Below are 27,713 nucleotides of genomic sequence, written 5' to 3'. Positions count from 1 at the left end.
ATTGCTTGGTGATTATGGAAGAAACCAAAGGGGGAAAAAAAAGTCTCTTGTAATTGAACTCAAAAATAATCACTGGTGACAAGGTACTGTATTTTTTTTTCTTCAGACATTTTCTTGTTCACATAATAGCTGACTCTGCTGGGTGGTGGTGGTGTCCACTTGAACATGTTTTTTCTCTTGTAATCCTTTTATTGACCCTAAAAGAAATGGAAGTACAGAGGGATAGAGCACTTTGCCCAGAGCTTCACAGTAAGCCATTGATGGAACCCGGATTGGGGGCGTAATCCAGAACTTGCTCTTAGCAACTGTCAGTGTATAAATGCTGCCTCTCTATGTATAAATCTACATGATTAAGATCTACTCAAATACATTTTTTCTCAGATTCATGAATGTATGGGACTAAAGTAAACATTTACATGTAAAAATATACTCTATACGAAATGAAAAATCGCTACTGAGTATTTACTATGTTATTTTACACAAAATAAATAATTTTATTGAATATTTGCTATATACTGAATACGGAGCTGCTATATTCTAAACGGTTAATTCTTTTATTTTCATGAACCATACAAACTGTCCTGTAACTTCTCTTGGCCTAAGAGTATGTCTTAGATAACTTCCATGTCAGTCTATCATTATTTAGCAGCCATATTGTATGATAACTAAAATATATTTAAGCCATCCTCTACCGATGAATACGACACTTGTTATTTTTAACAACATCCTAGTGAACACTTAGGGTCTGTTGGATATTTTATATTTTATGGGACAGGAATCTGTGTTTCCTCCATAGGTGGCCATGAAGCTGCCGGTTTTGAGAAACAGGAAACATCCTTTTGCAACTGTTAACTTGTAGGTTTCCCAATTTTGACAGAGTGTCTAGAAAGCTTTTTTCTCAAAGGCGTGGACTAAGGTGTTACATTAAATAGCCTGCCTGAAGTTTGTTTAAAACCCTCCTCTTATGTATGAAGACAGTGGCCGAGTAAGAAGATGAAATAAGGTATATAGAAGTAAAGAAGACTCAGTTTAAAATATGTGATCGCTTGCTTCTAAACGAACTTACATGTACTTGTTCATGGATCATTTGGATGAAAAGTAAACTTTAAAACAAAACATATCTCTAAAAAATATTTTAGTCTCTGGGCTTTTCTAAGGTAAACCTTGAAAAGTTAAACTAGTCATGAGGTCGTAATTTTTCAGAGATTAAGAAATTTTGAGTGATTTTAAGACTTTGAAATAAAATCAATATTTTAGCATAAATTTTAGAGTTCATCAGACATTCATAAGCCTGTGTAGTGGTTTATAAATGAATACTCTTTTTTTTTCCTCCTTAAATGCTTAGTTAATTCCGTGTACCATGAAACTTCCGGAACGACAGCCTGAGTTTTTCTTTTACTATTCTTTGCTGGGAAATGATGTTACAAACGAACCCTTCAGTGATTTGATCAACCCAAACTTTGAGCCAGAGAGAGCATCTGTTCGAATACGTAGCAGCATAGAAATTCTTCGTGTTTACCTGGCACTTCAGTCTAAACTACAGGTAAGTACCGCAGGAACTCTTTTTCACTTGAGATTTTTTTTTTTTTTTTAATGTTTATTTTAGAGACAGAGTGTGAGTTGGGGAGGGTCAAAGACAGAGGGAGACAGAGAATCCGAAGCAGGCTCCAGGCTCTGAGCAAGCTGTCAGCACAGAGCCCGACGCAGGGCTCGAACTCACGGACCGTGAGATCATGACCTGAGCCAAAGTCAGATGCTTAAGTGACTGAGCCACCCAGGCGCCCCAACTTGAGATGATTTTTTAAAGCTTCATAGAGGTACCAAGACTCTTATTTGAGTAGTGAAGGTCATCTTTCTCCCACATCTTGTCATTTTTTAGGAATTCTTCTGGCTTGTGAAGTCCCTAGTATAGCCATTACTTGAGAATTTTAGGAGATACACCTCTTTTCATCATAACTGGGTAAAGAAGTGTATCAGTTGACAGTCTGAGTAATAGAAAATGTATAGAGAGCCTAAAATTGTGGGCTCAGCGAAGATTTCATCATTAATTAGGGGGCTTAGTAGTCATACACAGATCATGCCCTGGATTTCAGAATGTATATACCCAATTGCTATTAAAAGCTAAGAAAGGGGTGCTTGGATGGCTTAGTTGGCTAAGCATTTGACTTTGGTTCAGGTCATAATCTCATGCTTTGTGGGTTTAAGACCTACGTTGGGCTCTGTGCTCACAGCTCAGAGCCTGGAGCCTGATTTTGATCCTGTGTCTCCCTTTCTGTCTGTGCCCCTCCCCCACTCATGCTCTGTGTCTGTCTCTCAAAAATGAATGAACGTTAAAAAAAAGGCATGAAATAACCCAACTTTCTAAAACCTACCCTTGAATCGAGGAATTTTGTCAGGTAACGTTCTATTTGACTCTCTTTAAGTGAAGCTTACTCAGTGAATTTACTGTTCTTTGTTTTATTACAATTGATTTTTTTTTTAATTAAAAAAAAATTTTTTTTTAACGTTTATTTATTTTTGAGACAGAGAGAGACAGAGCATGAACAGGGGAGGGGCAGAAAGAGAGGGAGACACAGAATCTGAAACAGGCTCCAGGCTCTGAGCTGTCAGCACAGAGCCCGATGCGGGGCTCGAACTCACGGACCCTAAAATCATGACCTGGGCTGAAGTCGGACGCACAACCGACCAAGCCACCCAGGCGCCCCTATTACAATTGATTTTAATCAGACTGAAATGGGGTAGTGTAATAAAGGATTAGGTAGTCATTTTTTAAAAGTGATCAGTCTTTAGATTTTGCTTGCAATTTGGGTGGGAGGTGGGAAGAGCCTTTAAGAAATTGTAATAGAGGTATATTTTGGACGTGCTCCTGCTAAACTCAGGATTCTAAGTAGCTGAATACTATATAAAATGATGAACTGCTTTCTTCCTGTATTTTATCTTTTCATATGGATGTTACCTTTCTCCCATCCAAGTACTAACCAGGCCTGACCCTGCTTAGCTTCCGAGATCAGACAAGATCAGGCGTGTTCAGGGTGGTATGGCCGTAGACTGGATTTTAGCTTTCTAAACATCTTGAGATTTATTCCACATCTAAAATACTAGTCTTTACCAAAGTATTGACTTCTTTCTTACTTTAATTCTCCTAGACATTTAAGTCATAAAAATCCTTTCTCTCCAGCCCATTAACACCATCACTGCTAATAACATTGAGACTAAATTACAAGTCATTGCTGACATTAGAACTAAAAATAGTTTTGCGTTGTGACTGCTTATTGTGCATCTGAATGCCAGTATAGGAAGGTAAACAAGTTGATACTATAGTATGTAGGTGATGGGTAGTTTCGAAAGGGGGTAATGTTGAAGTTTTGATTAGCTATCAGTGACAAACAGTACGCTCCACCCGAGAGGTACTCTGTTTTACCTTGTAGCGTTAAACGCTGTTTTATATATGAACTCTGAAAAGCAAGAAAAGAAAAAGAAACACTAAAGATGTTTTATGGGCAAATAAAACAGAATTATTTCAAGTTCTTTACTTTCCAAATAGGGCTGGAGCTACTAACTTATTATTATTATTTTTTTTTTTTTTACAACTGTTGAGATTAATTTTGAAATCGAAATAGAAACATTGCTTGAGGTATTTGTTTTCTATTTACGTTCATGTATTCATGATATATTTGCTTGTGTCAAAACAACCCAGTAAGATATTAAAGTAACCATAATTCCTGAAGGAGAAAAGGGTGATAACGTATGATTATACAACACTGGAAGAAAAAATGAAAAAGAATAGCTTTATTATTGAGTTCTTAGGAAAGTTTATGCCTTATCAACAGTTTGAACAATCAAGTATAAGACTCTTTGACGCAGTTGCTGCAGGTCAGGAAGATAACCTGCATTATACTTCCCTTCTCTGGATCATGTTATAACCTTGGGTTAAAGTTGATGTGTTTAGAAGAAAGGAGAGACCATAAGGCCCTATTCCGATTTTCTCTTTCACATCAGATCCATCTTTGCTGCGGAGACCAGTCACTTGGAAGTACAGAAGTGCCCTTAACCGGACTGCTGAAAAAGGGGAGTACGGAAATCAACCAGCGCCCCGTTACAGTTGAGGGTGCTTTTATTCTTGACCCTCCGAAGCGAGCCAAGCAAAAGCTTGCACCTATTCCTGTGCAGCTGGCCCCCACTGTGGGCGTGTCTGTGGCTCTGCAGAGAGAAGGCATAGATGCCCAGGCAAGTAGTGACCCCTCCATCTCCTCCTCTAGGTTCTGCGCTGTCACTCCGGTGTCACTCGTGACTACCGATAAAAGTTGAACTTCAAGAGTGACCTAGCGTAAGCAAGTATTTATTATTCTTAATTAGTGGCCTCCATTATAGGTGTTTCTTTTCTGGAAAGTACTGTAGCTGCCCTGGCTGTAGTTTATAAGTGATAACACGGCCTTCACGTACCGTTTTCTCCTATGCTAGGAATCTCCCCTCCACCCCCCACCCCCCAGGTCATGGTCAGTCACTGGCAGAGATGGACCTCATTTCTGGGAATCTGCACTCATGGTATCATTTTGGTGGACTCAGCTTTAGCTTAAAGACAGGGTTCTTGGTTCATTAGTGCTTTCTGGTCCCCGTACTCTCTTGAGGTAACAGAGATGGTATTTGTTTGGATGTATATGTTTTTTGATTGTATATAGTCCCAGAATCAGCCTCCGGGTACTGTTCTTCTGAAGAACTGATCTTTATGTAGATTACAAATGACAGAAAAACTGATGTGAGAGTTTGAATATATATATATATATATATATATATATATATATATATATACATTTATATATATATATACATTTATACATATATATAAATTAAAATATATATATATGCATATATTTTTAGAAGCAAGTGGAACAAAGGAAGAAAATCATGCTAGATCTGTTTTTATTTTGGTTTTGTTTTAACATAGGCCTCCATTGTATTTATTGCCTTGGTAACTAACAATAACCTTTCCCAGGGACGCCTGTCCCTGACTTCTTACACCAAATATCCCTTCTTACCAGTTAGGATATATTTTGGTACTCAGCTCTGGATATCCTGTTTCCTTCCTGTCCATCTTCCTTTTTCTGGTTCTAGATGCTATATGGAAATTTGCAAATGTTGAAGAAAAATAGACTAGGAATATCTAAAGTGGGAAGGGAAGCTATTACTTAAAAAAAAAAAAGTGACTTTTTTTTGCTTAATGATGAAGGAAAGTGCTTTGCGAATCATACTTTATTTAACAATTATTTTTAGTCTTTAATTGAATTAAAGACCCAGAACGAACATGAGCCACAGCAATCAAAGAAGCAAGTTTTAACTCCTGTAAAAGAGAAGACGCTCGCTGGGCCAAAGTCACCAAGCGTGTCCCCTGTTCCACCTCAAAACCAGTCGCCTCCAACCCAAGATGATGCAACCGGAAGTGAAGTGGAGAGCCTGCAGTATGACAGGGACATGAAACCAAACGCAAAGGGTAAGACGTTCTCACACATCTTCCAAGCGTCCATTTTGTAGCCATCTACTTAATGATGAAGAACGTTTTAGCCGTTTGTCAGTATATTGTGAGTTTGATTTTCTTTCAAGAGCCAATAATGTGTGGTGATGTAAAAATTCAGTTTAAATGGAATTGAATTGAATTGAAATTGAGTCTGTAACTTCATCACAGAATTGGCTAACAGGTAAGAATTGTTCAATTACTTTTATTTTAGACAGAGCTTACTGAGAAGAAATGACAGAAAATAGTTCTCGCTAACATATTTTTCACTAGGCAATGCTCGAATATCTTGAATCCATTGGAGTTTTAGAGAGAAGAGCTACTAACTGCCTGTTGTAATAAACTTGTTATACCCATTTTTGATGCTAAAGTTAAGGGAGAGCCTGACAATGGTTTTACCTGGTTGTGTCAATTTTCCACCCACTGCACTAGGACCCGCAGTTAGATCTTGTAGCGGAAGTAATTAGAACAGTGTTCGATCAGGAGTCGGAAGTTAAGGTGCAAGTGATCCCTCGGTCACTCAGTAGCTGTAGGACTTGGGCCACTCGCTACCCATCTCTGGTCTGCAATGGGACTGGAGGAGAATTCTCTTTTTGTCAGACTATGTCCTGTGTGCCTTCCGTAGCCAGAACTGTGTCTTCAGAAGCGACGTAATGATGCCTGCATTAAGTCTGCCATACAACCCCTCGAACTCGAAGTTAAGGTTAGCTGCCTCTTGGAAATAAGTTGGCGCCTGCCGGGCTGCTGTCGTATGTTAGCACTTTTCTGGTGTGCAGTCGATGTGGAGAGGGGGGCCTTCTTTACATAGTTCTAAAAATGGGAATTAAAGCCTACCTAATTTGGGGGCAAGTCACTTTAAGAAGTTCCTATGCCTCATTTCAGAGGTTTATGAAACCAAATGATCACATTTCTTGCTTAGAGGGAAACGAGATGGCATCTTTAAGTGATGTAAATAAAGGAAGAGAAAGTGTTACCGAGTGGGATTTTTTTCTCTTAAATTTTTATGTTCATTGTAGCCATGGGTTCTTCTTTGCCTCTTCCGGTGGCCCAGCCAGTGACCACAGCCACTGCTTCAGAAACCGCCTCGGGACAGAAGATTGCGGTGCCAGCGACATCACATCATTTTTGCTTCTCAATAGACTTAAGGAGTATCCATGATTTGGAAGCTGGTTTTCCAATCAACTGTATGTTAAGGTGTGATACGATTTTGTTTCAAAGTATTCTTTTCTGAAGAGCAGTGCCTTTTCTCTACTTGGGAGTTTCAGAGGGAGAAACATCACCGGAGAAGTTAGAACATTCGTTAAACCCTGTGGACTGAAAAAGCCTGCAAGGTTCTGTCCTCATGAGTTCGAATTTCAACAAGGGTGCGTTGGTGGCATTGGTGGTATGAGAGGTGGTGATAATTGTAGGTGCTGGTGATAATTTACTACTGCTTCTATTCAAAGAGAGCGACTCTTAAAATGTGTTGTTTCAGAAGGTCACCTGGGTGGCTCAGTTAGTTAAGCGTACGACTTCAGCTCAGGTCACAATCTCACACTTCGTGGGTTCGAGTGCCGCATCAGACTCTGTGCCGACAGCTCGGAGCCTGCAGCCTGCTTCGGATTCTGTGTCTTCCTCTCTCTCTCTGCCCCTCCCCCTCTTGTGCTCTGTGTCTCTCTGTCTCTCAAAAATGAATAAACGTTAAAAAAATGGGAAAAAAAAGCATTGTTTCTAGAAAAGGTGTCACGGCAAATTCAGGGAAGTGTAATATCTTGTTTTTCTATGAAACTGTATTATAATGGGAAGTTGTATCTCTACTACTTGATAAATGAGACTCTGAGAACCATCCTTAATGGGCTGCACGTGGAATGTGTCTACCCTGTTCCATATAAAGAATTGAAATACTTCTATATTTCAGTCAGTTAAATGGCTCTACTCAATAGCCTGTTATTAACAATAATACATTTTCATAAACCTTCTGGTTGAAATGTATATCAAATGTAATATATTAATGTGTTTTAGTTGGGAGTGGTTAGTTGTTCCTTACAAATTTCTTCAGAGTAAGCACTAGCCTTTCTAACAAGGTTGGTGCTCTTGATGCAACTAAAATGAGAAAACCTTTCTGTCATCTTGGACTGCCGTTTCCAGGAACGTCCACAGCTACGCACTGCTTCCTGCTGGTATTTGAGGCATACCTGCCTTTCAAATGCATAAGTTAACTCATACTTGTATCTACTCCTTCATGTCTTAGATTCCTCTCCAGCTCTATCCAGAATCCTCGCAGCTTGGATGTGAACGATGGACAAAATCAAAGGGACCCAGCACTGGGTGTGACTGTGAATTCACAGAATGGCATTGTTTCCATCACAGCTTAAGTTGTACTGTTTACCTCTTCTCAGAGGCTGAGAATAATTATTAATATGTTATTTGAAAATTGAGGGAGAGAAAGCTTGTCTCTAACAGACAGAGCTTTTCTCAAAGGGTTTCTAAAACCTCTCTTAAAATTGTTTTTAGAAAAAGAATTGTTACTAGTATTTCTACTCTTTTTGTCTTCCTCTGTTTTTAATTTATTTAATTTATTTTAATTTTATTTATTTAGAGAGAGCACGAGCAGGGCAGAGGTGCAGAGGGAGCGAGAGAGAATTTCAAGCAGGTTCCAGGCTCAGCGTGGATCCCAACATGGCGCTCCATCCCATGACCCTGGGATCATCACCTGAGCTGAAATCAGGAGTCAGACGCTCAACCGACTGAGTCATGCAGGCGCCCCTATCCCTCTACTTTTTTAACTGAGATCTCTTTTCTGCTGCTACTAGAGAATGTGATCTTAGGGTACCTAGAGATAGTGTTGGCTAGAAGCATAGAAATATCGAGGTGATCTACAGTTAGAAGCTGTGAGGGGGAAGCCTTGTACTAGCCCCCTTAGCAGGCATGCATCCTAGTTTTTGTGGTTCCGTCTTGTCATATGGGCCATGTGTTTAATCATTAAGTGCCCACATTATGCCAGCAGTGTGCCAGGTATTAGGAGTTTATGGGCCACGTAAACAAAGAGCTCAACCTAGTGAACAAGACAGACTGAGAAATAAGTCAACATACGAGGAAGGCTAGACGTTCACTTGGCAAAGAAAAGGGGAAAAATACTCTAAACCGAGGAAACAGTTATGATATGCTTAACACTCCACCTGGAATTCACTTGATGATAAGGGCCGTTGGTTCTGTCTTTTGGTCATTTTGTGGCATTTTTTAAAACACTGGCCATTTAACTTTCCGTTTGATAAATTTTATGTCATCATGCTCTCACTGGTGTGAAACTGGTTGGCAACTGTGGAATGGGATTTGTGAGATGAGCTGATTTCACTGCATGTGTCATTATGTAGGAATGGAGTAAATGCGCGGGATTCTCGTTGCAGGAAAAGCAGTTTTCGTTACTAGTCTTTAAATTCCCGTTTTCATAATGCATAACGAGACACGAGATGAAACTGAAGTGAGCCTCAAGTTGTCTTTCTCTTTGGCTTTAAATACAGAGTAAGTTCAGCAGTAGTCAGACATGTTCCCATTTAATCAGGTGTGGTTTCTGTGAAGAAAGGAAGAAAGAGTCTTGTCACTCCTTGAATCACCGCTTCCATCCTTGATTCTCAAAGACAGAATCTTACCATGGGTGCACCCTCTGGGAGGTGACTAGGGGTTTTCAGCCCATAAAAATCGAGACATGATTAAAAAATTTTTTTTCATGTTTATTTATTTTGAAAGCAAGAGAGGCAGAGCATGAGCAGGGGAGGGGCAGAGAGTGAGGGAGAGAGAGACTCCCAAGCAGGGTCCACACCGTCAGCACAGAGCCCGATGTGGGCCTCGTTTCCACAAATGATAACATCATGACCTGAGCCAAAATCATCAGCCAGATGCTTAACCGACTGAGCCACCAGGTGCCCCAAGACATTATTAAATAAATAAAGTAAGTTTAGAAATTAAATTCAGCAGGTATTTCCTGAACATTTACTATATGCCAAAAAGTGCTTATTTTTGCTGGGAGGACAGAGATGAAAAACACAGGAGCCATGCCCCCAAGGGACTCCTGGACAAAGGGCAGCTTGGTCTTTGTTCTGCGTCATTGTCATTCCTAAATTTTAGAGTCATTGGGAGTGTATGAGAATGATTCTCTCTTCCTTTTTCGGTGTTACAGCCTTCACAATACGAGACTTCTTCTTGCCCTGAAGTTCATCTTAAGATTGCTTATAAAGCAGCTTTGGGAACTAGTGCTATATACACATAATGCATTTCCTCTAGAATTGCTGACAATATTTGCAGAATTTTAAAGTTGATGACAGAATTAGAACCACAATGTATTGGTACCATTTACGTATTCTAAAAATTCTATTTGTTATATCCATTTTATCCTTTAAAAAAAAACAGATTAGAAGTCTCATCTGTAACCTGTATCATAGGTTGGTTTTTTTTTGTTTGTTTTTTGTTTTTTTTCTAAATTCTAGGTACTCCTATCCATTCTTTGGTAGTGCAGCTCCTATTATGACAAATCCTCCTGTAGAAGTTCGCAAAAACATGGAAGTTTTTCTTCCACAGTCTTACTGTGCATTTGACTTTGCAACTATGCCTCAACAGCTGCAGGATACCTTCTTAAGGTAACGTAAATATGGTGTGTATGACACGAAGCCACGCTTGAAAATGCGTATCTTGTTACTGACAAGAGGAATTTCTAGAGATTTAGATCCACAGCAGTTAATGCATCTGATAACTTGGACACGCACGTATTAGTAATGTAATTAGTAATGTCTGTGACGTGGGTGCTTCTGCTCTGAAGTTTTATGAAGTTATGGAGACTCTTCGCAGATTTTCATATCTTATTTGTCTGAATTTGGAGGTTAGAACTGTGTTAAATACCATCTGTGAGTAAGACGATTTGAAAGACTACTGTCTTGTTTTTCATAATACGTGAAGATCAGTAGGAACAAGCTATTTAGTTTTATCACGGATGCACCAGTTAACTGTAGTGAATTGGTTGCTTTTTCTGTTGCCTCATCTGTATAAAATGAAGGTGTTATTAATGCACCTATCTGAAATGGATTTGTGAAGAAAAAGATCTGAGACATCTTTTTACTCAATTCAAGTGTGTATCTTATTTTACAAGGAGGAAGGAAGAGTAAAAAATAGCACTTTGTGGGTTTTCTTTATTGCACAGAAAGAGGTATAGAAACTGTAATGGTATATTCTGTTTGTTACCCGTGGAATGGAGTCTTTCCAACCCAGGTACCAGAAACATCTTGGTGCTTGGGCAACTCAAAGATCTACTACTCACTTGGTTCAGAAATGATAAGATATGAACACTTGTTTTCTCTTCCTTAGGATTCCACTGCTGGTTGAATTATGGCACAAGGACAAAATGAGTAAAGATTTACTCCTGGGAATCGCCAGGATCCAGCTTTCTAACGTCTTGTCTTCAGAAAAAACTCGCTTTTTAGGTTCCAGTGGTGAACAGTGTTGGCGTCAGACGTACAGTGAAAGTGTGCCTTTTATAGCAGCACAGGGGTAACGGATTTCCCAAAATGGCCATAGCCTGCTTTTTGTTCTCATTGGCTGGGTACAGCCTTACGCTTCCCTGTCGTCTTGGTGGTGATGGTCCTTCTTTGACCTCGGGGGGCTGTATTCTAATTGGCTTTTTAGCACTGTTTACCTTTCTGATCCCACTGTACCCTCTAAGACTCTTAACACCTAGGATCTTAAATGTTTCCCTCCTCTCTGTGAAGCCTGACGGTTTTAATTTCCCGCTATGTTGTTTGTTTGTATGTTTAGTAATTCCAGGACAGATTTATAATGTATTTTTACATTATTTTGCTTTGGGAATGACTGTTTTTCTACTTGAAAATATTTTAACTTTTGCTTCAAATCTATTTTCTGAGAATGTTACAAATGTTTGGCACTTTTAAAAAATGAGTATGGTTTCTCTGCCCTGGAATCTGGTGCCACCATGGAAAACTGAAGTTCACCTACCTTACACAAAATACATCTGTTTTATTTATTTTAATTTTTTTTTAATGTTTATTAGAGAGAGAGAGAGACAGACAGACACACACACAGAGTGAGCGGGGGAGGGGCAGAGAGAGAGTGAGACACAGAATCCAAAGCAGATTCCAGGCTCTGAGCTGTCAGCACATAGCCTGATGTGGGGCTCGAACTCCCGAACTGTGAGATCGTGACCCGAGCCGTAGTCAGATGCTTAACTGACTGAGCCACCCTAGGCGCCCCAAAATACATCTATTTTAAATACGTCTTTTTAAATTTAGCAGTAGAAATTTAAATACACTTTAAAATTATACATCACATGCCTTGGTTTTTGAAGCATAATTAGAATGTACAAAGAAATCAGGCTCAGTAAAAAGCTGAGATCTAAAAGTAGTATTTAAATCCCTTCCCTTGCTCTTCTCCATCTATAGTCCCTTCCAGAGAGCAAAGAATTAGTAAAACTTTTATTCATTTGGAGGATGTGGCAACAGGTGTTTTAGAGAAGCACATCTTCTGGTGAACTGAAAATTCTTCCAAAAATCCCATTCTTTTATCGCATTAAGTAGAACACAATGAAAATAATTAAATCATTACTAGTTATTTTAAATCTGTTGGTTATGAATATGAACTTGTGTTGCCCTGCTCTGTAGACAGAGAAGTTTTAGGAGACTTAGTGCTTTGGTGTATTTTATTAATTTCTTCTACAAGTTGTGAGATTAGAAGAAAATGTAAAAATGATTATTAAGAGTTTATTTGTGTGGGTTCCAGTCATTGAAGTTTTTGCTTGACCAAGGCTTTATGGAATAGATTTTAGACAAGGCCACGTTTCTTGTAGGCAAGACTGTATTTTCCCCTGATGTTCTGGTAAATGCTACATGCAGCTGTACGAGACAGAGAGATGCTCTTTATGATAAAAATAACATATAATTATCCTATTTTTAGGAATTACCCTGAGGCAGTGCTCACATCCAGTAAAAGATTTATGTACAAGTGCTTCATCCCAGGAAAATAGTAGAGTAAGAATTCAGAAGAATCTACATAATCAAGAGTAGGAAAATTAGTTTTTGTCTTAATTTTACTGTGTAATTTTATTAGTATACTTTACAGGCATTAAAACTTAAACATTTTTGAATGAAGGTTGATGACATGAGAAAATGCTCCAGATGTAAATGGAGAAAAAGGGACAATGTGTATCTGCATGTGTATCTGCACATACGTAAAACAGAAGAGAGGAAGGAAATGAAAGTTTAGCAGTAATTACCTTTGGGCAGTAAGAGTTTAAATTTCTCCAAATAATCTATAGCTAATGTAGGTCTTCTTGTAGTAAACGTAGGTCTGTATGTAAGAGTTCCGTGATCAGGTAAAATGCATATATGGAAGGTCTCGAGGTTTGAGTAGTGCGCGTGTCAGATACAAGAAATGTGACCTACTCAGTGCTGTAACATTGGGGAAATAAAAGGAAAAATCATAGTGTTTCCACAAATTTTAAAGTATTTCTGACTTCATGTGTAGGTCAAACAACAGGATAATGGATCTTTCTTACACAGTAACTCTAGAAGATTATGGACTAGTAAAAATGCGTGAGATTCTTGTATCTGATTCATCTCAGGTAAGTAACAGTGAATGTGAAACAACGTGACTATAGTGGATCGAATGCATTGTGTGTATGAGTGTGTTTGTTTCAATATGTTTTCATTCATGTCTTAGGGTTTATCTGCTGGGCAACAGAAGGCATGTTCCCTTCCTCCAGCACCTTGTCCTTCAGAAATCCAGACAGAGCCTCGAGAAACCTTAGAATACAAAGCAGCACTAGAGCTAGAAATGTGGAAAGAGATGCAGGAGGACATTTTCGAAAATCAGGTTACCTTTTAAATGTTACTTTGAAACCTTTTTTTTTTATTGGTTTACTTAGAATATTTTTCTTCTCCATAGTAGACTTTTTTTTTTCTCTCTATTCCACGGGTACCCTGTCTAGCCCTCTTAATAGCAAGAATACTTTACTCTGAGAGAAAAACAGAATAAGAAAGTAACTCGATAAATGATAGTTTGGCAGAAGCCATGCAGAAGGATCCCCTTCCCTATGACTTCTGGACAAAATTAGGACTGAAGGTTCGAAGTCGGTGTTTGAGAAAGTGAACATTTCTTTTAATTTCAGGCCCTCATTTACCATATCCTCCTGGAGCCTAGAACCATCTCTCTTTATACAATAAAGAGAGAAAACAGGTCTTCACTTCAGTTAAAAAAAAATTTTTTTTTTACATGTTTTATTTATTTTTGAGAGAGAGAGAGAGAGCGCGTGCAAGCAAGCAGGGGAGGGCCACAGAGAGAGGGAGACACAGAATCCGAAGCAGGCTCCAGGCTCCGAGCTGTCAGCACAGATCCCCACACAGGGCTCAAACCCACGAACTGTGAGATCATGACCTGAGCCCAAGTCAGATGCTCAACCGGCTGAGCCACTCAGGCACCCCATTTTAGTTTATACTCTTGTGGGTATCCCTTGCTTCAGGCATTCTCTTTGGTTTGTTTTAAGAATAAAAGAGGAGGTCTGAAGGAAACATACTGGTGATCAGTAGTATTTAACAGAGAACGACCGATTTGTGTGTTTGAAATATTGATGTGCTTTTTGTGACTTTTTCTTCCTTGTGTAGCTAAAGCAGAAGGAGTTGGCTCATATGCAGGCTCTTGCAGAGGAATGGAAGAAAAGAGACCGAGAAAGAGAATCACTCGTAAAGAAAAAGGTAATAACTTTTATAGGAAATCTGTGGAGTAACAAAGTACAACGATTGTATACTGTTTTGGATAAACTGAATGGATGGGTCAGGAGTAGGAGGAAGGCCTTTCTCTCTAAGGTATTGGCTGCTTTTTTGATTTTGAACCCTGCATATGTATTATTTGTTCAAAAAATGAATACTCTAGGAAAAAAGCCTACCTCTGTATGAAAAAAGAAGATAGCACCTTTTAATCTGTTGCTAATCAGATGCTAATAAAAAAGCATCAAGAACTTAGAAGGTAATTTTAAGAATTTAATCCTGGAATAAATGACATCTTTAAAAATGAGACCATCTGATCTTACTCCAAAAAGCAAAAGTTCAGTACTTACCTATTTACACTTAAGTTATTGAGTAAAACAAAAACCCTGAAAATAACGCTTCTTTCAAATACTGAAATTAAACTCTCATACAAGTGGTTAATGACATAGCTACAAACGGGAGAGATAACCAATGGCAGGATGGCTTACTGCCCTCCACCAAGAGACTGGAGCAGGATGCAGACTAGAATATTTTCGAAAGTTATTTTCAGGGCCCTGATCAACCAGTTACATTTAATACGTAATTATTGGCACACTTAGGGTTTTTTTACTTGTTTTTTGCTATGCTTGGGTTTAAATCTGTTTTGTTGTTGCTTTTCCATTGTTCCGTCGTTTCTTAGTTCTTTTTTTTTTTTTTTTAATTTTTTTAATGTTTATTTTTGAAAGAGAGAGGGAGACACACACACACACACACACAGAATGCAAGTGGGGGAGGGGCAGAGAGCGAAGGAGACACAGAATCTGAAGCAGGCTGCAGGCTCTGAGCTGTCAGCACAGAGCCCTACATGGGGCTTGAACCCATGAACCGCAAGATCGTGACCTGAGCTGAAGTCAGATACTGAGCCACCCAGGTGCCTTCTCTTAGTTCTTTTTTTTTTGGTCTTTTCCTGCTTTCTTTTGGATTCATTGACTTTTCTTATGATCCCATTTTATTTTTACTATTGCTTTATTACCAGTGTCTGTTTCATTGCTTTTTGGGAGGGTTGCTTTAAGGTTTAAAATATTCAGTTTTAACTTATTATTAGCACACAACTACTACTATTATTATAATTAATTATTGATGCTAATAATGCTGTTATACCATATCACGTGTAGTGTAATAAGTTTACATCAGTGTATATCAGGCATGTGTTCTTTGTGTTGATACCATCATACATTTTGCTTCTCCATAAATTATCCTAAAATATATTTTTGCTTTTAAGAGTTAGTTTTTATTTTTATTATTTTTTTTAAAATTTATTTTTGAGACAGGGAGAGACAGAGCATGAACAGGGGAGGGTCAGAGAGAGGGAGACAAAAAATCTGAAACAGGCCCCAGGCTCTGAGCCATCAGCACAGAGCCCAACGCAGGGCTGGAACTCACGGACCTTGAGATCATGACCTGAGCTGAAGTTGGCCCCCCAACCGACTGAGCCACCCAGGCACCCCAAGAGTTAGTTTTTAAAGAAAACTGTGAAGCAAAAGCCTCTTTTATTAACCACATAAATAACATTTCTTGTAGTATGGGTCTGATGGCGATATATGCTGTTAGCTTTTGCTTGAAGAAATGTTTATCTCTCATTTTGAAGTAAATATATTTTCACTGGGTATAGAATTCTGGGTTGACAGCTTTTTGTTTCAATCTGTAAAGTTGTTACATTAGCATTTTGGCTTGTTTCGTTCTTGATGGAAAAATCTGCTGGCCCTGTTATCTTGGCCCTCTATCTCTGTAAGGTCTCTTTTTTCCTCTCACTTGGTTTAAGAGTTTTTTTTCTTGATCCCTAGTTTTCAGCATTAGGAATTTGATGGGCCTTGTGATTCTGTGTGTGTGTGTGTGTGTGTGTGTGTGTGTGTGTGTGTGTGTTTATGTGCACCCTGCTTGGAGTCTTGGAGCTGCTTTGGTTATAGGGTTTTATCAAGCTTGGAACATTTTGGGTTTTTATTGCTGAAAATTTTTTCCTGTGTCTCTTTCTCCTCTCCTGATTAGAGTCCAGCGTGCATGTATTGTACTACTTCATATTGTGTCAGAGAGAATTGAATTATTTTTTAAGTCTTTTTTTTTCCTCTCACTGCTTCATCTTGGATATATTTTATTGCTGTGACTTCCGGTTGACCATTGGTTCTTCTGAAGGGTCTGATTGCCACAAATCCAATTCAGCACAATGTTTCCTTTCATATACTGTATTTTTCATCTCTATAAGGTTCACTTAGGCCTTTTCCTTTTTTTTTAAGCACTTTTCCTCATGTTCGTGTTTTCCTTTACATTCTTGAGTATCTGGAATATATTTACAATACGTTATCTACTAGTTATAACATGCGTGTCATTTTGAGGTCTCTTTCTTTTGTTTTTTTCATCTGGTTATGGGGGACACTTTTATATTACTTTGAATGACTGGTAATTTTTTCTTAGATGCCAGAAATTGTGAAGTTTACATTGTTGATTTCTGGATCTTGGTGTGTGAGGTTACTTGGGTTGAGTTTGATCCTTTTGAGTTTTGCTAGGGCAAACTGAGAAGAGCCTGTAGCCGTGGGCTGTATGGTAAGATGCCTAGCATATGACAATCTCTCCCCTCAGACCAGGAGGAATGCCCACTATTCTCATTCCTGACTGAGCTCTGGGAATGCTGTATCTTCGAACTTTCCCCTGGTACTTTACCTAGCCTCACAGGGCCTCTTTAGTCTCCTCTCTGCTGCCTCAACTCAGCAAGATTGAGAGGCTCTGCTGGGTGTCCCCTTCTCTGAGCCTTAGTCTGGAAAATGCTAGAGTTATTGTAGGGCTGGACTCATTCATCTCTGCTCTGTCAGTGGTGATGGTCCTGTGCTGCCCATTCTCCAATGTGTAAACACAGTTGTTTCGTGCATGTCGTTCCATTTGTGTTTGTAGAGGAGGGCAGGTAGTCTTTTACGAGTAGACCAAGCAGAAGTCCCCAAGGCCTTGGGCTTTCAAATAACTATTTCAATTTTATCGCCCTTAATTCACAACCATTAAAAATTTGAAAAACCAGTGGGTTAAAAAAAAAAAAATCTAAAAAAAGAAAAAGTTAACAGTACTCCAAACCATCCATTCTTAAGAAGTGTTCAAACAACCAAACTTTAAAAACCAGAGGCCCTCACACGTATTTAAGCAATATACTAGTTTTCCTTAAATGTGTCTTTTATATTAAGTTGGATTTACAGTTCTCAGGTATCCTTTATTCATTGAATCTGAGTGAGCTATCAAATATTTAATTTTTTAGAATTTTTCATTTAGCTTTTAAGGTAAGCAGAGTTTATTGTGGAACCATTTTTTTTTTAAATGCTTTTGAAGAGTTTTCCTGTGTTAAGTTTTGCAAAAGTCAAATCAGAAAAACTTTCTTAGTTAATATTTTGACAGATCCAACTTGTGCCATAATTGATCTTTCTATTGCAAAAAGAAAACAAAACAGTGTCTGTATAATGGTTGAAAAAAAAACTCAAATTTTTGCTTGGTTGTCATTTTGATAATTATCTTGTCGGTTACCATCGTATACAATTTCTCCCACCATTTCAGCTTGAATTGTCTATTTCTTGATTGTTTATAATAACTCTGCTTAGAAAATGAAATACAAAGGGTACCTGGGTGGCTCTGTCAGTTAAGTATCTAACTTGATTTTGGCTCAGATCATGATCTCACAGTTGATGAGTTCGAGCCCCACAATGGGGTCTGTGCTGAGAGTGTAGAGCCTGCCTAGGATTCTCTCTCACCCTCTCTCTCTGTCCCTTCCCTGCTCACATGCTCACTCTCCCAAACTAAATAAATACTAAAAAAAAAAAAAAAAAAAAGAAAAGAAAAAGGAATATGAGGTCTGTCTAGTAAGTGGCTATTTGAATTAGTCTTGTCAAAAACTTGATAGGATTGCTGGTTTTTTTCCAACCTAAATACATTTGAGAGTAACAACTCATCCAGCACAATGTGTGCCCTGTCGTGTAAGAATATGGTCAGCTAGGATGTGATCCATTTCCTAAAACTTCATAAGCCACTGTAAAATTGATTAATTGGGGAGAAAAAAAGCAGTGTTTGCCTGAATAGGATGAAATCTTTTCAAGCTAAATTCTCTGAGAATCCCCCTGTGTGATTACTACGTCTACAGTGTATACGCCTTTTCTGTTGATTTATTTTCACTTTATTTACCTGATTGTTTTAAAACAACGTATAACTTCTTCAGTACTTGGAAAACTTACCTGAAGGAGTCTCAGTAATATTGGTGGAACAGCATGCAGCCATCTAAATTTACTTCTGCTCTTCAGCACAAAAGGAGTTAATAGTAAAATGGAGCTCATCTACTTACTATGAGGAGGTTTGTCCTGCCTGACAAGGTGCTAACTAGTTAACAGCCCACCAATTCAGGAAGCAGTAGTGAAGGGATATATATAGTAAATAAAATTACATCCAGTTAGACTCATGTATATTAGTATTTCATAATAAGTTAATATTTTAAGCTTATGTGTACCTAATGATTTGTATCATGGTGGGGGGCGGTTATTAATCTATCAGTGTTTTTTGGTCATCTTTTGGAACCAGGGTGGAAGGATTATTTTAACTGTGAAAGAGCAGATTATTTTTGTGGAATATTTTCTTTTCATAAAATAATGCATCCTCTGGTGTTACACATAAACTTTTTTCCCAAAGAAATGAAGCTTTAGTTAACCTTGAAGCAATTAATAGTCCACCAGCTCATTTGGGGCCTTTGGGGTCAAGTGAAATATTTGTAACTGTACCAAATGTGTATTTTCAGAAACCAGTGTCCTGGAAATGACCTGGTTGTCCAGATTGACATGCTAAACCCAGTGACAGTTGAAGACAAATTCATTACTTGACAAACTTAGGACTATAACATTCTGGTACTGTGTGGCCTTCCATATAGCTGAGATCATGTTCTGTCTTCTACATGACTTCCCATCAGATGGCTGAAGATCGCTATCATATACCTACCAAGAAGGAAGGCCTCGGTTCTGCATTAGGGAATAGGAGGAAGCGTTTCATGGATAAGATCATGCTTCCACTTTGATAAAGATTAGTAGATACTACCACAGAGACTCCAAGGGAATTCCAAACAAAGAAGTTGGAAATAGGCTCGGCATTAAGGAAATTGTAGGTAGCTTGATATAGGAAGAAGGGAAGAGAAGTCTCAAGAAATAAGGTGGAGACGTCTATGGCATGTAAATGATCTTCTGTTTCATTTTGAGGAGATTAGACTTGATCCCGTAGACGTTCTCAGCCAGGGTTTCCTGGGAGAATTAAGCCTTAATGCCTGCCAGCGGGCACTGTTGCTGGTGGATTCACTTCCTCCTGTGCTTCAGCAGTGGTAGATTTGTGTGCCATTAAAGAGAAGATGGAGAAAATAATCAGTTAGATCATTTTTTATGTTCTATGGTTCAGATGATAAAACCTGCTTGGGAAAGGTAGAAATTTGATAAACTTATTTTTTAAATGAAGATTTTTATGTAAGAGAATAAGGAAGTGAGATCTTCATTTTAGAACAGTTGTTGCAGAATAGAGGAGTATGGATCCAAAGTCAGGAAGGCCAGGGAAGCAATAATGAGTTGTAAAAGAAAATAAAGGCTGAACAGGAATAGCCATGATAAGATGAAGGAGGAAAGACGAACAGGAGCTAGAGAAATGGAGTTACGGAGGTTTAAGGTCTCAAGCCTTAAGGGATATTCAGTGCTACCCTCGCATCCTACTGCTTTCCCTAATCAATTCCTTCTCTTCCCAGAGCGGTTCTCAGCCAACCCTCCCTCATCCTCACCTGATTGGATCTTTCCCTTTCTCAAACATTTCCTCAACTTGACTCCCCTTCCTATACTTTCCTACTCTTCTACTGAATTCACTGGTCTCCCCTTGGCAATTTTCTTGCCGGAACTTTTTTTTTCCCCCCTCAGCCTCTGCTGGCTTTATTGGCTTGCCCCAAAGCCCAGTCCTTGAACCTCTTTTCTGTTTTTACACTTCTTCAAGTATTCTCATCCACTTTCTTAGCATCATATACAAGTTAAACACAGTTATTCACTGTGTGTGTGTGTGTGTGTGTGTGTGTGTGTGTGTGTGTGTGTGTCTGTATCTCCAACCTCTTCACTGGACTCTACATTTGGCTGTTCGGGTGCCTGTACTACACTGCCAACTGATTCTCTGCTAAGCAAATCAAAGGGAGCATGTCTCGAGACAGGCTCTTTGTCTCCCTCCTGTATAAATTTGTTCCTGTTGATCCCCATCTTAATAAATGGCAATACCTTTTACTGAGCTCCTCAGGCTACAAGGCAAGTTACCCTTGACTCTGTTTCGTTCCACATCTAGTTTGTCAGCAAATTCTCTTGACTCTGTATTGAGTACAGATTCTGGAAACGAACCACTTTCAGCCACCTTCTTCACTACTTACCTTAGTTTAAATAAATATTTCTGATCTCTTTCCTAGATTACTACAGTTACTTCTTAACTCAGAATTCTGTCCTCTTTCCTGACCCCAGTAGCTTGTTAAATCCATATCCACCAAGGTTGAGACTTTTAAACTAAAAGTCAGATTACGTACTCTTCTGCTTAAAACCTCTCCTACTCATTACGCATAGAATAAAACTCCTGTTTCTTACCAGGTCCTACACGGCCTTATGTGATCTATCTACTAGCTTCCTTTGTGACCTCATTTCTGTCAGCCTTCTATTCACATAGTCTGTTCTCACCAACCTGGCCTCTCTGTAGTTCCTCAGACATGCTCCCTAAGTCCCCCTCAGGATCTATAGAAGACTCTTTTGTTAGAGGCACTGTCTGGTCTCTGTTCAAAATAATCTGAGTGAGGCCTTCTCTGATCATTCTGTCTTAAATAGGCCTTCTTCTGCCCCCAGGAGCTAATTATATGCTCGTTCTGCTTGTTTTCATCCTAGTATTTACTTAGAATTACGTTAAACATCCACTTCTATTTTCATAGTTTGTCTTCCCTCAGAATATAGGTTCACAAGACTTTGTTTTACCCACATCTCCTAGGTATTCAATAGGTATTTGAATTGAAATATTATTGAAATGATTATGATCTCAGGTTTTTACTCACTTTTGAGTTTGAGATACATAGGGAATACTGGAGACAGAGATACAGATGTAATCTCTGGAGGGGGTTTTGACTTTGCAATCTGGCTTTGGAAGTGCTTAGGATATGTGATGGTAGGTAGTTAAGATCATCCCCTGAGGTCAGGTAGTAGGAGAGGAGACCTCCTGAGACAGAGCTCTGGGAACCCATGCATTTCGGTTGCCAGAGGAAGAACAGTTGAATACTGACCCACCATCCTGTTTACTTACCTCTCTAAGACTTTTTAAGGCGGTAGGGCACACTTAGCATTTTTTTGAGATAAACTAAAAGTGGGTGGTAGATTGAACAGAATGAATAGGTGATGGCTCATGATTGTCTAGCATGCCAGGCCTAAGTCATTGAGCTAAAGTTTAACAAGGACAAATGTCAACTTCTGTAGTCGAAACAATCTTTCGGACAATAGGTATGTTGTTATAGTTATCCCAGGTTTAAAAACAAAAGCCTTGGGGATTTTCTTTGACGGAGCAAACTGTGATTAGGATCCTCAAATAGCACGTGCAGGTTTAGACTAACATAATAGACACGTTGTCTTCATCTTGGGCAGTGGACATTCTTTGGCCTATGAAGTAGGGAGATCACATCTGGGTACCACATTTTTTAAAAAGACTTAATCTAGAATCTAGACTGTAGATTAGATCCAAGATGTTAGACGATGTGGAAATTGTAATTAATATGTGTTTCTCTTGGAGAAGAAAAAGTGAGAGGATGTATGATGGCTATTGCCAGACCAAATACGTGAAGATAGATTTTTTTTTCCTTCTGTCTAAGGGGTAGAAATAAGATGAAGGAGGATTAAAGCAAGATCTTATTAACTGTGGGAAAGAGAATGTTAGGATGGACCTGAAATCTGGGAACCAGTTGGTGAGAACAAAGAAATTGGTTCAGGAAGTCGCAGTAAAAGTGATCAGTTAGAAATGAAAGACAGAAAACCGTAAAGACTCCTCCATCCTGTGTAGACTGAACTGGCAGGCGTCTTTTCTCTGAACGGGAATCTCACCGCCGAAGAGCAGGGCAGAACTAGAGGCCCCTGGAGATTAAGGTACTAGGCTTGGGGCCCAAGCAGGGAGTGGTGCATCAGAAGCAATTAGGAACTCAGTTACTGGAACTGTAGGAAAGGATCGGACCTGAACCCATAGGAGAATTGACTTGAAACTGACCAGCTAGCCAAACTAGCATCAGGATTCGTTGCAGGGAAGGAGTGTATGTGCTGAAGGGGGCGTCAGAGGAATACTGGAGTAGTGACGAAGGCAGATTTTAAAGAGCTAGGTTTTGACTACACATAAGATTTTACTAGCAGCCTGACTGCCCAGTGGGAGAATGACCTTCCTCTGGAAATTGAACGTCACTAGAGATACCCAAGCAGAAGCTAGAGGGATGCCCTCACTTACAGTACTAGAAGGAATTTCTGCTCTGACTTGGTGGATATAATTCATGAGTTTCCTATTCCCAGAACTTGTGTTTCAGTAAGTTATAATGTATGCATTGTTGGATTTGCTTGTGTTTTGAAAGTTGGGGAAAAGATAATGTGTCTTTTATTATATTTTAGGTGGCTGAATATACTGTCCTAGAAGGAAAACTTCAAAAAACCCTAATTGACTTAGAGAAACGAGAGCAGCAGCTGATCATTGCAGAGTCAGAGGTAACTGTATGTCTTTATTTCCTGGAATCCATGCACGAGGTACATGCTATTATAAAATATATTTGATAAAAAGCATTTCATGGAAATGGTCTTGTAGGCATGGTGGAGAAAACTGCTGTTCAGCAGAGGAAAGCATCTTTGACATGTCAGAATGTGAGGAATACATAGCAAAGTGTTTGTTATTTGAAATGGTTAATAGCCGGCCAGCCAGCTTTGGCTGACTGCTGCACTCTGCGGAAGTACACTTCTTCCCCGGGATGTGGAGGGACTGGATAGTCACACTGCCCAGAGCATAGAGAAAACGTAGCACAGGCTGAGGGGCCTAGAATTCGGATGTCATTCTCAGTAACAAGGGAATATCCCACCTGGTTGTCGATTAAAGGTTAGAGCCCAAGGATGGATGAAAACTTCTGTTAATACCATGCCTAGTTAGCATTTTTGTTAGGTCTTGATAAATTTTAGCCTAAATATTTATTTCAATTACTACATAAATCATTTCAAGTTATTAGAATTTCTTCCACATTAAATTTGTATGCTCCTGTCCTAACCATATGTGTTTCTTAAAATTTTTCTCAGCATTTAACTCTGACCTGATCCTCCTACATTTTCTGGAATTTCTCGATGTTTGACCTTAAATGTATTTGTTTCCAATATGAAGGCTCTGTTACTTTCTATGTGATTAGGCAGAATAGAAGAAATTTCTAAAGAAGAAAAGGAACTTGGGTATATTTGCTTAGGTAATACAGTGGGTTTTACTCAAAAAGGAATTTTAAGTGATTAGGGCCTTTTCAATTGAATTTATATAAGTCATATATGGAGTTTTGGATACACTTTGTATTTTAGAATTAAATGATGATGGATGAGCAATGTGGGTTGAAGCCCTGTGTGCTATCAGCACAGAGCCCACTTGGGGTTCTCTCTTTCCCTCTCTATCTGCCCCTCCCCTATTCACACACTCATGCACCCTCAAGAGTAAATAAATACATTAAAAAAATTTTTTTTAATGTATAATTTCAATGTGCTTCAACATGAACTCGGACAATGGAAAAGGATATGAAAATAAAATTGGAAATATTGTAAACATTGTGTAGAAGGATAATAGAATATTGAACAGCATACTGTAGCTGAGCCTTTAAGCCAGCCTCATAAAGACGCACTTGTTTTTAGGTTCAAAGAGAAAGGAAGGAACTGAAATCAGAACGTGACCGGAACCTGCAAGAACTTCAGGACTCCATCCGCAGGGCCAGAGAAGATTGTGTTCACCAAGTAGAACTAGAAAGGTTAAAGATCAAGCAGCTAGAAGAGGACAAACATCGACTGCAGCAGCAGGTGGGATCACTTAGAGTTTATTTGTTTTCTAGGAAGAGTTCACTGAAAAGTTAGAGAAATTCACAGTGGTTTGAACTATTGATGATGTTGATTGCACCAAGATGCCGATATACTTTAAGCTGGCTCTTGTTTTCCTAAATCAAAGCTAAAGACTACCTTGGAATAATTTTCCTTCCTTTGTCATTATTCGCACAAGATTGAACTATATTTCAGGTAACTCAACATCTTTCTTTCTGATAAATCGCCTTTTGGCCAACATCTTGTGCATGTGTCACTGGACCAAATTCAGTTAAGAACGCCGGTTCGTGAGTGCATCGTCTGCACTCCTCACCTTACTCTCACCTTTCAGCCCTTCCCACCCCACACCCCATCCCCTTGGCTCCAGCCCCTTGTCAGCGAAGCCACCAGTGGCTCATCACTTTGACTCCCCCTCTTAATCAGACAGCTCCAACACTGTTGGACTTCTGTTGTGTATTCTCTTCTCTCCCCTTCTTTAACCCCACTCTCCTGGTCTTCCTCTACTTTCTGGCCACCTCTCAGGCTCCTTTTCCTTTTCCTAGCCCTCCAGTATTGGACTTCCTCCAGGCCCAGGACTTACTTTGTACTAAACAATTGTATTGCTGCCCATGGCTTCAGAGAGAGTCCCCTTTCTAAGTATGTCCCAGACTGACTGTCTCTTTGATCATTCTTTCAGTGAAAGGTGATGAAGATAAGTGTCTATATTTCAAAATATAAAAGCAGTTCCCAGAACTCAAACAATCCGTGTCACTTATGGACATTTAGCAAAAGAAAAAGCCTAGTGTGCCACATAGCTTACTTCTGCACAACCTGATTTTAGGCACAGTAATTGTTTATGATAATGTCTCTGGGACACTTGGGTGGCTCAGTCGGTTAAGCATCCAACTTCGGCTCAAGTCATGATCTCATGGTTCATGGGTTCAAGCCCTGCCTCGGGCTCTGTGTTGCCAGCTCAGAGCCTTGAGCCTGCTTTGGATTCTTTGTCTTCCTCTCACTCTGTCCTCCCCCGCTCACACTATGTCTCTCTCTGTCTCAATAATAATAATAAAATAAAAATTTATGGTAATGTTTCTGAATGGTAGAAAAAATACCAAATTTTAAGTCTGTTAGCTTTTGTTTAAAACAGAAATAAATGAGAGAGAGAGAGATGCTTGAGAAAGGTTTTTTTTCCAAATTGAAAAGTCAAAGTTTGGATATTCAAAGAAGTAAACTTCAGCCATAGGAAGACTTTGCAGGTAATAGAGTACCTCATTACCTGAAGATGCTAGATAAACTAAACCCTAATTAGAATTATTTGTGCTTACTGGCATGAAACAAGAATTGATTATTGATAAATTCCATTTTTGCCACCAATTTTCTCAGCATTTCAAATTTAGTTAAGTCTTATGTCTTAGAAAGTAGATAAATGGTTTATCTAATACTTGCTAGAGGGTTATGGAAGGCATCTTTAACAGTCCTTGTTTGCATTTGATTAAAAAAAAAAAATCCCAGATTTGAAAAGAACATTCTTATATTCTGTTTGGTTTTTTGTTTTGTTTTGGTAGTTTTGAAAGTGTTCTAAGGGAAATTATATATAGAGTGTTGAGTCCAGGTAAGTCTCTGTTTTATTTAATTTTAAAAAGTATTGTCTCCTTTCATCAGAGCATTATTCTAGGGGATGAATAGATCTGAGAGCTGTTCACGTCTCTGCCGCTGACTAGATCCTGGGCACTGCCGAGCTGAGCTTCTGAAACCCTCAAATGTCTTATCCACAGAAATGAAGGGGTTGAGTTAAATCATCTTGAAATGACTTTAAGTTGTAATAGTGTTTGAATTATGAAACTTTCACAGTTTTAAATTATAAGAACAATAAATACCGCGCTAAAATTAAGTTTTTTATTTTTATCATCATTAGTTGGTATATCTAATGTGCATTGTATTCTCGTACACGTGACATCTCAAGGGTATAGTATAAGTATTTTTATAAAGTGACTTTCATTTGCCATCTAAAATTGAGCAAAAATGTTCTCATGATCCTGGTTTTCTAACACATTTCCTACTCTTAAATAAAAGTTTTTGTATACTGTTAATTAGTTGACTCACTAAATTTTTAAGATTACTAGAAATCTTAATTTTCCTCATTATGCTTTATGGATTTTCTAAATTTTCTACTATAAACAAGCTTTACAATAAGAAAAAAAATGACTGTTGAATTCTGTAGCATTGAACTTTGCATACTGGTCTTTTTAAATGGCTGTCATCCTTTTTTTTTTTTTTTTTTAATACAGCTTAATGATGCTGAAAATAAGTATAAGATTTTGGAAAAAGAGTTCCATCAGTTCAAGGATCAGCAAAGCAACAAACCTGAAATCCGCCTTCAGTCTGAAATAAATCTACTCACCTTGGAAAAGGTACCCGTGTCAGTTTATGGCAATTTAATTCTGATAATTTATAAAATCAGTAGGTGCTATTTGAATATAAAATGTACTGACATTTCACTGTAGTATTCTGATATCAAATAAGAACAGCATTTGAGACACATGACATTGTCAGTACTTGAATTTCTTGGCTTCTATCAGTTACAGCATATACTAACTAGAGTGGTTGGTTGCACAAAACAGAAGTGACTAACTCTAGAAATAAAGGAATCCACAGAACTCTCAGGAAGGCTAAAGAACAACTTCCAAAATATGTACAAGAACAGGGGGAAGCACAGCATGGCCTATCCTGTCCCAAAACTGTCTCCTCTTAACTATTGTTGGTGCTTTCACTGCCTTATCACCTGATTTCCATATTCAACAGCCAGTCTTGCCATCATGAATGCTGACTGCATATTACTTACTACCCTGTAGATTAAGTGCCCCAGGTAGGAGCATTCGTATCAATCACAAGACTATGCTCTCCTCTGAGCCCAGAGAAGGGATATCCATCCTATTTTGTTTCTTGCGGTTGGAGGCCAGGTCCTGCCTCTAGTTATATAGTGATCATCTGCAAATGGGAAGAATGTTCTGCTTCTAGACATTAAAAACTGTGTACTGTCCAAAATGTGTAATGTTAAGTTTGACAGTATGTGCTGTTGCATTTTATCGTTTAGTGTTTTTTAGGTATTATTAAAAAGATACAGCCTACCCAAGAAATGACACAGGTAATAAGAGAATAATTTTCAGAAGTTACAGGATTTCATGGTGTCAGCCATGGCCTGTCATTGTCCACTGAACATTCTATTGAAGGCTTCCTTGCCTCTTTTCCGCTGCAGATGTAGCCACTAGGACTAGGGGGCACTATCAGAAGATTGGTAGGGGGTGTCAGGAAGTTGCCAGGGTAGTTCGTTCTTCTCTTTGTCTGTGTGCTTCCCTTCTCTCTTAGTAG

At 38.8% G+C, this 27,713-nt stretch overlaps 1 protein-coding gene and 1 long non-coding RNA gene across 4 annotated transcripts in view; one reads left to right on the top strand and one right to left on the bottom strand.

The window, feature by feature from the left end:
* Positions 1-27,713, top strand: part of CEP120 (centrosomal protein 120) — a 74,399-nt gene that overhangs the window by 20,131 nt on the left and 26,555 nt on the right. For all 3 annotated transcript variants that reach the window (XM_047852296.1, XM_047852315.1, XM_047852305.1), the window contains exons 7-18: positions 1,346-1,543; positions 4,000-4,227; positions 5,272-5,488; positions 6,526-6,703; positions 9,973-10,122; positions 10,844-11,026; positions 13,013-13,109; positions 13,208-13,360; positions 14,149-14,238; positions 22,926-23,018; positions 24,186-24,347; positions 26,633-26,755. In XM_047852296.1, coding sequence (XP_047708252.1) covers positions 1,346-1,543; positions 4,000-4,227; positions 5,272-5,488; positions 6,526-6,703; positions 9,973-10,122; positions 10,844-11,026; positions 13,013-13,109; positions 13,208-13,360; positions 14,149-14,238; positions 22,926-23,018; positions 24,186-24,347; positions 26,633-26,755 — 1,872 coding nt within the window. The remainder of the gene's footprint in view (positions 1-1,345; positions 1,544-3,999; positions 4,228-5,271; positions 5,489-6,525; positions 6,704-9,972; positions 10,123-10,843; positions 11,027-13,012; positions 13,110-13,207; positions 13,361-14,148; positions 14,239-22,925; positions 23,019-24,185; positions 24,348-26,632; positions 26,756-27,713) is intronic.
* On the bottom strand, positions 15,828-20,900 carry LOC125161946 (uncharacterized). Its single transcript, XR_007150826.1, has 3 exons — positions 20,681-20,900; positions 19,240-19,601; positions 15,828-16,563 (listed from the first exon to the last, which is right to left on the bottom strand). It is a non-coding gene; the product is annotated as an uncharacterized LOC125161946 (long non-coding RNA).

Source organism: Prionailurus viverrinus, chromosome A1, assembly GCF_022837055.1.
Source record: "Prionailurus viverrinus isolate Anna chromosome A1, UM_Priviv_1.0, whole genome shotgun sequence".
Taxonomy (NCBI): Eukaryota; Metazoa; Chordata; class Mammalia; order Carnivora; family Felidae; genus Prionailurus; species Prionailurus viverrinus.
Note: the sequence above shows the minus strand (reverse complement) of the source record. Positions and strands in the feature narration are given on the sequence as shown.